This window comes from Vipera ursinii, assembly GCF_947247035.1.
Source record: "Vipera ursinii genome assembly, chromosome: 1".
NCBI classification, from domain to species: Eukaryota; Metazoa; Chordata; class Lepidosauria; order Squamata; family Viperidae; genus Vipera; species Vipera ursinii.
In genome coordinates, this window is record NC_139512.1 from 288992034 (window position 1) to 289005494 (window position 13461).

At 38.1% G+C, this 13461-nt stretch overlaps 1 protein-coding gene across 1 annotated transcript in view; it reads right to left on the minus strand.

The window, feature by feature from the left end:
• Positions 1-7727: 7727 nt before the first annotated feature.
• CEP170 (centrosomal protein 170) overlaps positions 7728-13461 on the minus strand; it is an 86024-nt gene continuing 80290 nt past the window's right edge. Inside the window, exon 20 of the mRNA XM_083349945.1 lies at positions 7728-9878. Within this exon, the coding sequence (XP_083206071.1) occupies positions 9592-9878 (287 nt within the window). The 3' untranslated portion in view covers positions 7728-9591. The remainder of the gene's footprint in view (positions 9879-13461) is intronic.

A 13461-nucleotide genomic window follows, 5' to 3' on the forward strand; every position in this document is an offset into this window, starting at 1 on the left:
GATCCAAGACCTCAAAACCTGCCATCTCAGTCTGGGGAGGGAGAAAGAAAGAGATCTCCCTGCTGCAACACCCGCCAGCCAAAACGCCGCCAGCTGAAGCGCACGGCGAGCATCAAACAGTCCTCAGCCGCCGCTCACAGCACTCCCACAACCACGGCCAGCTCGGGGAGGCAAGAAGAACCTTCGCACCGTGAAACGGTGCCCGGCAACCACACTCTCATCCAGGAAAGCCCCATGCCAGGCTTCGTCAGCTGCTCAGCTGCTCAAACGAACCCATTGCGGAGCTCACAAACTCAGCTCCCGACCGACGCCACCATCTTGGATCAGTATGGTAACACATGACTGAATGGAAAGGAAACAATATTTTTAATACTGTTTTAACATGGGTCTGTAAGCAACCGGAGTGAATGAATCAGTAATCCAAATGATACTCGTAAAATACAAGGAATATGACTGCTGATGCCTTTGCATGACTAACAGACATTTGAATATTCTTCACTTTCCCAAGTCCTGAGCATCCACAAGTCATTTGACTTTCTTTAGAAAGTCACTGAAAGCCTTGTAAAGGTTGTTTGACCTACAAATACACAAAGAGGAATGTAAGTGGAGAACACCCATCAAAGAAGCAGATGTGCTACTGAGAAAGAGAACAAAGTGAAAGAGAGTGTGTTGTACTTCTTGAAGATCATATGCTCAGCCCTTTCCCTTATCCAGGACAGTTCACTCAAAAGCATCTATCTGCTATTATGACTGCTTACTTCAGGTGTGCACAAAATGAAAAAAAGTCTTTTGTTTCCAACTCCAAACTGCACGTTGCATTCCTGGAAGCTCTGCCAAACCAATCCAGGTCAACAATGGTTTGGCAGAAGCAAAACATTTATTGTTCCAGGTTTCAGCAAAAGCATCACTCTCAGGGATTCCCACAAGATTTTTATTTAATGGATCAGGCAAGACTGTTATATATCCATCTTTTCCCCAGATTTGCACAGTGTGATTACCTCTTTGTAGGAAGACCACAAAGTATTCTATGTAAAGCTTGCTTTAAAGATGGAAGTTTTATATAGTGTACCATGTGGCTGCCTTGTTGCTCAAAGAACATAAAATAACATCTTTTTATTCTTTTTAAGAGGTAGTCACCATAATTCTGAATTCAGTCCAAAGTAAAAAAAATCATTTTCTTTAAAATATGGGACCAGTTTGAGGACCAGAATACATAAAGGTGTGGTTTCCAATTTTGACAAACTTTAAGACTTGTGGAATTCAACTCTCTGAATTTCCCAGCCAGCATGTCTTATGCAAGTCTTAAAGTTACCAAGGTTGGACCTCCCAATGTAAACCCCTTGGTAAGGCCACACTTGGAATACTGCTTCCAGTTTTGGTCACCACGATGTAAAAAAGATGTTGAGACTCTAGAAAGAGTACAGAGAAGAACAACAAAGATGATTAGAGGACTGGAGGCTAAAACAAATAAGGAATGGTTGCTGGAATTGGGTACGTCTAGTTTAATGAAGAGAAGGATGAGGGGTGACATGATACCCATGTTCCAATATCTCAGGGGCTGCCACAAAGAAGAGGGAGTCAAGCTATTTTTCAAAGCGTCTGAAGGCAGGACAAGAAGCAACAGATGGAAACTAATCAAGGAGAGAAGCAACCTAGAACTAAGGAGAAACTTCCTGACAGTTAGAACAATTAACCAGTGAAACAACCTTCCTCCAGAAGTGGTGAATGCTCCAACACTGGAAGTTTTTAAGAAGAGACTGGACAGCCATTTGTCTGAAATGGTATAGGGTTTCCTGCCTGAAGAGGGGGTTGGACTAGATGACCCTTTCAATTTTATTATTATTATTACATTATTATTATTATTATTACATGTAGTATACCCCACTCAAGACTCATCATTTAGATTTTACAGAAGCAAAAGGACACAGCCAATCATTGACAAGCCACACCCTACATCCAGGTACAACAATGGTATTTACAACTGGATGGTAGCTATGCACATTCATCATAAATCAAGGCTATGTCAAGATTCACATCAACTCTCTAATAAAGTATTCAGTGAAAGGATCCAGCCTATATTATACTTGTAATCAGATCTGTGAAGACTCATGTTTTACTTGTAGAGCAACCCTATATGTTTATTCAAAAGGAAAATTTCATTGCTTTCAAAGGACTCACATTCAAGAAACCTGAATTAGAATGAGACTCCTTTTGCTTCCATCCAAAGGAAACCATAAAAGTCATTAGTTATTTGATGATCAAACTATGATCTGGTATTATACCCTTTGTTGAGTTTTGAAGCAGGAGATTTATTTTAAAGACAAACTTTTTATCAGTGTTGTTATATTTATTCCAAGGCCTTGAATGCATTTGCAATGGCTCTTATTATGTCCAGCTCTTATGGGCTTCAGTCATAAATATTACAGTGATTTTTGTTTTTCAAGCCACTTCCAATAGATGCTTTTGACAAATCAGATTTTTCCCTAACTTACAACATTCTCAACAGCAGGCATGTTATAAAGTATCATTATCCCAAATGTTCCTTTGAGAACAACACCTGTGACATGCATTTGCCCGCTCACAGGACATGATAGCAGTGTTCCAATATCTCAGGGGCTGACACAAAGAAGAGGGAGTCAAGATATTCTCCAAAGCACCTGAAGGCAGAACAAGAAGCAATGGATGGAAACTAATCAAAGAGAGAAGCAACCTAGAACTAAGGAGAAATTTCCTGACTGTTAGAACAATTAATCAGTGAACAACTTGCTTCCAGAATCTGTGAATGCTCCAACACTGCAGGTTTTTAAGAAGAGACTGGACAGCAATTTGTCTGAAATGGTATAGGGTTTCCTGCCTGAGCAGGTGGTTGGACTAGATAACCTCCAAGGTCCCTTCCAACTTTGTTGTTGTTGTTGTTGTTGTTGTTGTTGTTGTTGTATGAAGGTGATGATATTATCCATTCAGTCATGTCTGACACTTGATGATTCTATGACCAGGTTTCTCCACATCTTTCAATCTTGGATACTTCTTTGAATTTTTCTATGTTCTGGCTGGTGTCCAGTCACTGTGTTCTTTGACTGATTGGTTGACCTGATTTTATTTTACTGCTAACTCTTGCAAACATAATTGCTTTCTCCAGTGAATTCCCCCACATGACATGGCCAAAGTGAGACAGAGTTTCATGTTTTTGCCTTCTAATGACATGGCTGGTGTTGTGCTCTCCAGTACTTGCTTATTGATTAGCTACCTTTGTTGTTCCAAGGAATGTAAAGAGTTGCCTACCCTACATGAAATTGTTGTTCAGGTCTTACAATAGGAGCCCACACTAACAAGATCCACTATGATGGCCATCACAAATGGATATTTTTGGTATTCCTTTCTTCATTAAATAAGTCTGTCTCACTTTAAATAGGACTTGTTGAAGAAATAAATGTATGCCTTCAAGTCACTGTTGATCCCTGGAAATTGCCTGCAATTTTCTTGGCAACAAATGTGAAGGTGGCTTGACCTTGCCTAGTTCCTAGCCTTTACAGCTATATCAAACTGACCATTTGATTTATATTTTGCTTTTCATCTAAGAACAGAAGATAGTTATAGCTATTATTATTGTTGTTGTTGTTATGGTTCATTGCACAGTCAACCAAATATTTAGACTGGATTTGGCATTTTTATCCACCTATCAAGTTTTTCCCAAGGACCTGGGATAGGCAAATATTGTTTGATGGTGGTAAAGGTACCACAGTAGGATTATTATTTTTACAAATACACAATACTTTGTTTTTATTGTTTTCCAATGCGTACTATGTTGTTTGAATTAATGAAAAATATAGTAATGAATAGTAATGGTTGTTATTGATATTGCATAGTTTGCTTTTTATAAAAAATACTGTTGTTTTAGCTTGTTATTTTTTTTGTAATTTAACTCCTTTGAGAAGGATGTTCTTTCAGGAAAAAGAGCACGTCTATACAAATCCATCTCTATTTGGCATTAATTTGTGAAAAACTAAACCAATATGCCATCTAGTGTCACTAAGTATTATTCAGCACATGAACAAAATCTCAGGTATAAATGTGAGAAATCTAACCCTACCTCATAACTTGGAATTTTATCCTTTAAAAAGCAGATTTACCACATCTTAAATGGTTTTATTTATTAAGAAGTATTTTTCCCATGGTTTACATGAGATTATCTTCTTTTACCTTCTCAGGGTTCAACCTGAAACCTAACAACTGGCCAAGAGCCACCTAATTATCAATCTTTGAAAAATGTAATTCCCATTATTTTTCTGAATTTGTTTCTGAATTTTGTGCGGAGCCCTGTGACTGTGTTTTGTGCACCTCTTATCTCCTCTTGTTTGTTGATCAAATAATACAAAAAAAGAATGAGAGAACGGGAAAGAACCATTGGATAATCTTATATGTGATTGCATCAAGATTCTTTTAATTCTATTTTAAAGTGCAGAAATAGATTATCCAAACTTTTTTCAGTCTCACTCAGGCACAGGCAAGGAACGGAAATAGCAGTAGTAGATTACCTTTGCTGTGATCTTAAGGAGGGCAAGCCTTTAGTTCAGCGACTGCTTATTTGTAAGGTGCCTCGTGATTCAATCATTTCCCCAGTGTTTTTAAAGATCCACCTGAAACTCCTGGGAAAACTTATCCATTAGTTTGGGGTGTAGTATTATCAGTACACCAATGACACAGAATTTAACATCTCCACTCTGGACTCAACCAAAGATGCTTAATTTTTTTATCTTGGGTCTGGAAGTTTTTAGGGGCTGCATGGGACAAATGCTAGCAACAGGAAGTTGCCACTTGTTGAGAAGGGTTGGCACATCTAATAGTTATTTTGGATTAAGTGCTAATTCTTTGAAGAAGTAATTCCATGACTTCGGGTCCTCCTGGATTGCTTGTGAGACAGATGGAGGCTATAGTTGGGGGGTGGGATTTGCCCAGTTTTGGCTGGTACATCAGCTTTGGCTCTATCTGAAAGACCACTTAGAAACTGTTAACTGTTCTAAAATGCAATGCTCAGTGTATTGGCACAGCTGTACTACCTGTGCTCCAGGACTGTTTTAGTTACCAATAGATTTTGGTGTGCAATTTATAGAGCTAGTTTTGATCTAGAAATCCTTATATCGCTTCACTCCAAGGTACTTTTAGGAATACTGAATCTGTCTGCTGTGTGCTCCCCAACATACTATACTGGTGATTCCTCTAATGTTGAGGAGCAAAGGGGGCTCTACAAAGTGCTTCCCTGTTCTGGCTGTCCTAACAATGGAATAACACTAATATGGATTTGGCTCAAAGCCAAGTCAGCAACCATCCTGCTGGCTCTCTGAAAAGTAATTAAAACTGAAGTACTGTGGAGGAGCTTTGGTAGTTAAATATATACCATTATGTTATACGCTGACATTTTTATATTGGTTTTAAAGTTGTTTTTATTGCCTTAGGAGTCATTGCAGTCTACACTAGTATGCAAATTCAATAAATTATTATTATTGCAAAGTACCTCCAACATTTTGGGATGCAAAGGATGGATGGTGAAAGGCAAGTGTTCTGTCTTGCAAAAGTACTTTCTGCAACTAAAAAAGTGTTACAGCATAAAATCCATGCAGGAAGTAGGATGTTGATGGCAGTGGCAACAACTTATTTGCTGTAGTACTGTTGCTTTACCCAACAACTGTCAGTGAACACATTTTTTGGTGTTCACTGATACAAAAATACAGGATACAAAAATCTGAGCTCATAATTTTCATTTTGTTATTAAATTATCATTAGTGGTCATATTCAATTTTAAAGCCAAAATATAAACATCCATATCATATTTACTATCCAAATGATCCTTTGAAAATTAGAATTCAATTGATCTCAACAATTGCAGGGAATTTGAGAAACTGTGGTGCGACCCTTCAGCCACTCTTGAATTGCAATTCTTAGTATCTAATAACACTGACCACACAGTTTTTTTTAACAAAGGTCACAATAAATTCCCCAAAATTGCTTTAGACATTATTAAAGCCAAATGAAACTAAGCTCCACAACATGGAGGCAATATTAATTCAGGATGTGTAGTCTATGGCATTAAATGAAATGCGTCTATTTGGCTCATACTTACCAATTTAGATCTAGCCTTTTAAGCTCGTATTACTGGTCTGTTAACAAAACATACTCCACTGGATCAGTGATGTAGATCGTGAGAACTGTAAATTGGTGACGTTTAGCTTACATTTGATATCCTACCTTGTTCTAGCTTGTTCCTTATGATGATCAATGGACACATAAACCACTGAGCAGATAATTCAGAGCATGTTAATGATGCTCAGTGATGTTACTTCATTTAATCAGCTTTCTAGGAGTCAATATCCTTGAACCCTGAACTTGTTCATCTGCTGAGTAAGGAAGAACAAGCTGAAATTAAGTAAGTGTAAGACTAGTGGTCATTGATAAACAGAAAACTGGACTTAGGGATGGAAGTTCATCCTGTAGTTGGATAGTTATGATGTTGGCATTGATCTTTAGACATAAAACATTTAACTGCTTCTCTCATTATGAATTTAACCAGCTATTAGCATCTTAACTGAAGGGACGCGGTGGCTCAGTGGGTTAGGATGCTGAGCTTGTTGATCAGAAGGTCGGCAGTTTCGCAGGTCGAATCCCGAGTGCCGTGTAGCAGAGTGAGCGCCTGTTACTCGTCCCAGCTTCTGCCAACCTAGCAGTTAGAAAGCATGTAAAAATGCAAGTAGAAAAATAGGGACCACTACGGTGGGAAGGTAACAGCGTTCCGTGCGCTTTTGGCGTCTAGTCATGCCGGCCACATGACCACGGAGAGGTCCTCGGACAAGTGCTGGCTCTTCGGCTTTGAAACAGAGATGAGCACCGGCCCCTAGAGTTGGAAACGACTAGCACGTGTGTGCGGGGGAACCTTTACCTTTAGCATCTTAACAAGAAGCCCTGTTGTATCTATGTTGAGGGGTACCTCTTTCCAAAGTAAAATAATACATTTCAGCTGTCTATACTCTGAAGCATTCTCTGAATCCCACCCACACAATTTCATACATATATCTGCATGCAGGCTGGAATGATTGCACATGTACTGATTTTAGCTTTTCTATGTGAAGACCTAATGTAGAATAAAGTAATACGTTATTCTTTATACCAACATATGAAGAACGGCTGCAGGACTTGGGTTTGGCTAATCTAAAGAAAAGAAGAAATAGGAGAGACATTGTAGCAGTGTTCCAGTATTTGAGGGGCTGCCTCAAAGAAAAGTGGGTCACATTATTCTCCAAAGCACCAGAGGGCAGGACAAGAAACAATGGTTGGAAACTGATCAGAGAGAGAAGCAACCTGGAATTTAGGAGAAACTTCCAGACAGTGAGGACAATTAACCAGTGTAACAGCTTGCCTCCAGAAATCGTGGGTGTTCATCACTGGAGATTTTTAAGAAGAGGCTAGACAGTCACTTGTCTGAGATGGTATAGGTTCTCCTGCTTGAGCAGGGGGCTGGACTAGAAGACCTCCAAGGTCCCTTTCTATTCTATTCTATTCTATTCTATTCTATTCTATTCTATTCTATTCTATTCTATTCTATTCTATTCTAAATACAAACATCAGTAAAATTATTCTCAAGTGCATAATACATTAAAAATAATTCATAATTACTGAACTTGATCTAAATCACATTTACACAGATAATCACACATTTCTATCAGATTATTGTATAAAGTTCCAGAAACACTTTATTTAAAAATGGAGCTGTAAATGCTTGTAACATCATACATAATAAGTGTAACAAAAATAAATAAGGAGTATGTATCCATACAAATAAGAAAATTGTAAATGCAAATATTATAGAACACAAAATGTGTAAATGCTTGGAAAAGAATACACAAAAAGAATTGTGTTAGGAGTCAAAACGTTTAATTTTTCTATAACTATTTCCTAGTTTCTCATACTTGTATGTTTGTGGGTCTCCCAAGCACTAAAAAGATAGGAAAGAATGATGGCCAAAATATCACTATTTTCAATATATGTATTTTCATCATATATCAGTTTAAACTGCTATGGTGTCTGTAAACAATTATTTCCTGACCTCTGAGTGGGATACAGAGTTTGACAAGAGGCAGATTTTAAATTTTCAAACAAACAACAAAAAAAGTAATCCAATGTACAACAGGACGAGTGGGTTCTTTATATCACTACAAAAAAGAATTTGTATATTTACTTGGCCAAGCTTTGCAATGACTTCCAAAATCCTGTACAGCTCCAAAATCCTGTACAGGAAAGGAGTATTTTTAAACAACCAATACATATGATTATTGCTGAAATATTAAAGCGTAGTTCATAGAAGCTTCAGAGTTGTATTTCTACTTTTAGTATATAGACTGATCCAAAAACACAGGAAATTTCCAGTTATTAGTTGTATGTAACAGACGTTCTTGAAATTACAGTGTTCTGGAAATACAAGATGGTTATTTTTTTATTATTATCATTTCCAAATGTTAAAATTGGGACAGTTTTAAAGATAAATAGGCTTATATGTGATATTTTAATAGATTTGCTGTTAAGTAGTACAAGCAAAAAGTCTATGTTAGCAGTTTCTTCCAGAAATTCTTATAAACATATTAGACAGATTTACTAGAGATTCTACAGGAAAACATTTATAATTTGTATGCCTGGAGTCAGTCTAATGATTAGATTATCTCTACCCTATCTCCAAACTTTGGAAGAAAGTTTCACAAGTCATGATCAATGAATTTTGTGTCTGATCTTGGTAACAAAGCATTAAAAAAGAATTTCAAGCAGTAGACACACACAGCAATATATTTAAATTGTTTTTGTAGTTCCAAACATCTGAACAGAAGTTATATAACATTTAATTTCATTAACATCAAAAAGACATATTGAATAGGATCCTCAAATGTCAAATGGATTGTCCTAGAAAGTTAACTTATGCCACTCTCAAAGTGGTATTTTTTTTTTAAAAAAGGACAATTTTGATCATTTTTCAAAGTACAGCATAACGTAATTAGTTCCTACTGATATGTTCATTCTCCGCTCTCAGCAAATTCTTAGTGCAAACATAATATTTGAGCCCTGTAAACCTTTAAGCAATCTCCAGGATGCAACAATGTATTATTCTGAAGTTTGCTTTTCCTTATATTGTGGTATATATTAAAATGTAACATCCTAATGAGCTCCCTTTATTCAGAATCAAACTTAAGTGATCATTTTATTCAAATTTAAGTAAAGAGGCTTAATTAAGATCACTTTGTCAGAGGAGACTCAGAACTTTAAAATGAAGGATGGTTGCCTGGTTGAAGTCAGCTTAAACAAAACAAAGTATGGACGAAAATATTCAAAGCAAGTGCTTGTGAAACTCATAAAATGATCACAAACTGTGCATTTTCATTGGTACCCATGTTTACCTCAATGAGTCAAATGGTTTGTGACATCCAAAATATCACAAAGTAGTTGGTAATAACAAAGCAACAACAGTTTTACCAACCTTCTTTTACTGTTTAAAGAATGCTAAGACTCTTAATGAATTTTGCACATTCAATACTAAAAGTACTTATAACATTCATGTCATTTGCACAAAGTTGGATCTTCTTCTTCTCCATCTGGATTGAACCTATTGAAATGTATGCTGAAATCATGCTCAGATTCAACAGTTCCAAGTTCACTTGAAGTAGAGGCAGTGGCTGGCCGTACAGCCCTTGCTTCCGGCAGACAGTTGGGCTGCATCTGTGGATGGGCACTTTGAGAACCAGGAATAGACTTCTGCTTAGGATGAGCTGCTTGGACAGGACCAGCAAATCCCAAATTGCTTAGAGCATCCAATGTTCCATCAGGGTCAATCATTGAATTAATCACTGAACAAACAGAAAAAAAGCAGGAAAGAAATCAGTTTGACTGCTGGTTAACTGAGTTAAAATGAATATAACATTACTCAGTCTTATACTTTCCTTTTCACCTCATTTTTTTTTCTTGGAAAATTTTAAAAACATCACATATCCAGGGCCATTAATCTTAATAGTTCAAGACAAGAAACAAAATTTACTAAGCAAGAACCAAGGGATACTGTACATGTACAGTATATGGTCCTTTTGTGTGTTTATACCAAATCAAACAATATGCGGGAGCTACCTTGATTAAAATATGTGTTGGATCACCACCCTCATTGAGCAAGAAAACCCAAAGGCTTATTGGTCTGCAGACACAACTAGCACAATGTATTCTCTCTTTATTCGATTCAATGATCATTCTTAGAAAATAGAAATGATGGATGGCTACAGGCCAACAGCTATTTGGAAGTATTTTACTGCCCTAAAATAAAAGAGAGGCTAGGAGGCATACTGGATAGTCAGAGTGCATTCTAACCAGTTTGACTGTTTCTTTTTTCTGCCTCCCTATGTCCACCTCAGCATTAATTTTGTGAATTGGCAAACCCTTTCTCTCTAGGCAGGGAGATGAATCATCCTCACATTTCTAGATTGTCCTACTGGCTCAAAAAGGTTCATATCACTATCTCAAGTCCCTTATTCAAATCAATATCTTGGTCATAGCAGGAACCAAAGATAATATAAAAATGAGATACAATCATTCCCACAATAATAACCAACATTATGAAGTGAAGGGCTAAGAGTTAAGTTTAACAATACAAAACTGTTAAATCACCATAATATTAAAACCTACAGTTGCAAGAAAAAGTATGTGAACCCTTTGGGATTTTTGCATGAATTGGCCATAAAATGCGCTCTAAACGTCATGTAAGTCACAACAATAGAAAAACACAGTCTGCTTAAAATAATACTACACAAACATTAGCTGTTGTCATGTTTTAATTGAACATAAGATGGAAACATTCACAGTGCAGGGTGGAAAAAGTATGTGAACCTTTGGATTTAATAACTGGTTGACCCTCCTTTGGCAGCAATAAACTCAACCAAACGTTTCCTGTAGTTGCAGTTCAGGCCTGCACAATGATCTGGAGTAATTTTGGACCACTCCTCTTCACAAAATTGTTTCAGTGTAGCAATATTCTTGGGATGTCTGGTGTGAATCGCTCTCTTAAGGTCATGCCACAGCATTTCAATCGGGTTGAGGTCAGGACTCTGACTGGGCCACTCCAGAAGGTGTATTCTGTTCTGTTGAAGCCATTGTTTTGTTGAATTACTTGTATGCTTTGGGTCATTGTCCTGTTGCATCACCCATCCTCTGTGGAGCTTCAGTTGGCAGACAGATGGTTGTATGTTTTCCTGCAAAATGTCCTGATAAACTCTGGAATTCATTTTCCCATCAATGACAACAATCCGTCCAGGCCCTGAGGCAGCAAAGCAGCCCCAAACCATGATGCTCCCTCTGCCATGTTTTACAGTGGGGATGAGGTTTTGATGTTGGTGTGCTGTGCCTTTTTTTCTCCACACATAGTATTGTGTGTTTTTCCCAAACAACTCAATTTTGGTTTCATCTGTCCACAGTATTTTTTGCCAGTAGTGCTGTGGAACATCCAGGTGCTCTTTTGCAAACTTCAAATGTGCTGCAATATTTTTTTGGACAGCAATGGCTTCCTCCGTGGTGTCCTCCCATGTACTCCATTCTTGTTTAATGTTTTCCCTATTGTAGATGTGTCAACAAAAATGTTAGCATCTGCCAGAGATTTCTGTAGGTCTTTAGCTGACACTCTTTCTTCTTTACCTCATTAAGCATTATGCACTGTGCTCTTGCAGTCATTTTTACAGGACGACCACGCCTAGGGAGAGTAGCAACAGTGCGAACCTTTCTCCATTTGTAGACAGTCTGTCTTACCGTGGACACATGAACATCAAGGCTTTCGGAGATACTTTTGTAACCCTTTCCAGCTTCATGCAAGTCAACAATTCTTGATCGTAGGTCTTCTGAGAGCTCTTTTCTGCGAGGCATGGTTCACATCAGACAGTGCTTCTTAAGACCAGTAAACCCAAAACAGGTGTGTGTTTTTAAAGGGCAGGACAGCTGTCAGCAACACATCCAATATCATCACACTGATTGGAGTCAAGGTTGGCTCACTCCTGGCTCCAGTTAGCTCTTGGAGAAGTCATTAGGCTAGGGGTTCACATACTTTTTCCACCCTGCACTGTGAATGTTTCCATCTTATGTTCAATTAAAACATGACAACAGCTAATGTTTGTGTAGTATTATTTTAAGCAGACTGTGTTTTTCTATTGTTGTGACTTACCTGACGTTTAGAGCGCATTTTATGGCCAATTCATGCAAAACTCCATGTAATCCCAAAGAAAAAGAAATACTTTTTCTTGCAACTGTATACTCAGAAAATAGCACAAGTTTCCACGGTGACGTTCAATGGGTTTAAAGGGGCAAATGGATCAGAGAAGGCCTATTCCTGTTTATGTGCATGCAATACAAGCTGAAGAAAAAAAAAAAGCTAAGGTTTCCCCTGTCCTGTTGCACATTTAAAAAGGGCTGGGCTTATAGGGTCTGTGTATCGTTCAGGCAGCATGAAGAAAATAATACAAAAATAATAGATAAAATTGCTAAGAATAAGTATTAACCATTTTGTTTGTATATTCTGCTTATCAAAAACCTATGGAAAATCTAGCTTGATTGACACCTCCTCAGAACTGCTAATAGATTAAAGTTTGTATTTTAGATTCAGATGGTCTATCAAGCTGTAGCAGCCCTCTCCGAGCCTATTGTTAGTATTTTTGTCCTTGAAACAGGATACAGCTGTAATCTAATTTTCTTTATGTTCTGGTTCTCTTCAGACAGTGTAAAACATAGGTCCCCAACCTTTTGGGCACCAGGGACAGGTTCCATGGAGAAAGGTTTTTCCGCGGACCACAAGGTGCGTGGTTTTGTGTGTTGCCTGCATCTTGTGGATGGGGCTTTGCTTGTTTGTGCGGCCTAGTTGCTGGCATGCCACGGCCCAGTACTGGTCCATAGACCAGGGGTTGGGGACCCCTGATGTAAACTTTCACCTAAAGTCATGATTTCCGGGCACAAATTTCTAAAGCAAAAAAGTCTAAGAAACATAATATCCTACAGAAGCTTATTCACTATTAATTTCCATCCCATAATTTAGCAAACAGCCTTGAAACCCAAATCCTATGTTGTTGTTAATTGTGAAGTCGTGTCCGACCCATTGCGACCCCATGGACAACGTTCCTCCAGGCCTTCCTGTCCTCTACCATCTTCTGGAGTCCATTTAGGCTCACACATACTGCTTCAGTGACTCCATCCAGCCACCTCATTCTCTGTCGTCCCGTTCTTCTCTTCCCTCAACCTTTCCCACCATTAGGCTCTTCTCCAGTGAGTCCTTCCTTCTCATTAGGTGGCCAAAGTATTTGAGTTTCAACTTCAGGATCTGGCCTTCTAAAGAGCAGTCAGGGTTGATCTCTAGGACTGACCAGTTTGATATGTTTATTTTTCTGCAAACTGCAATTCTAGAAATTATTG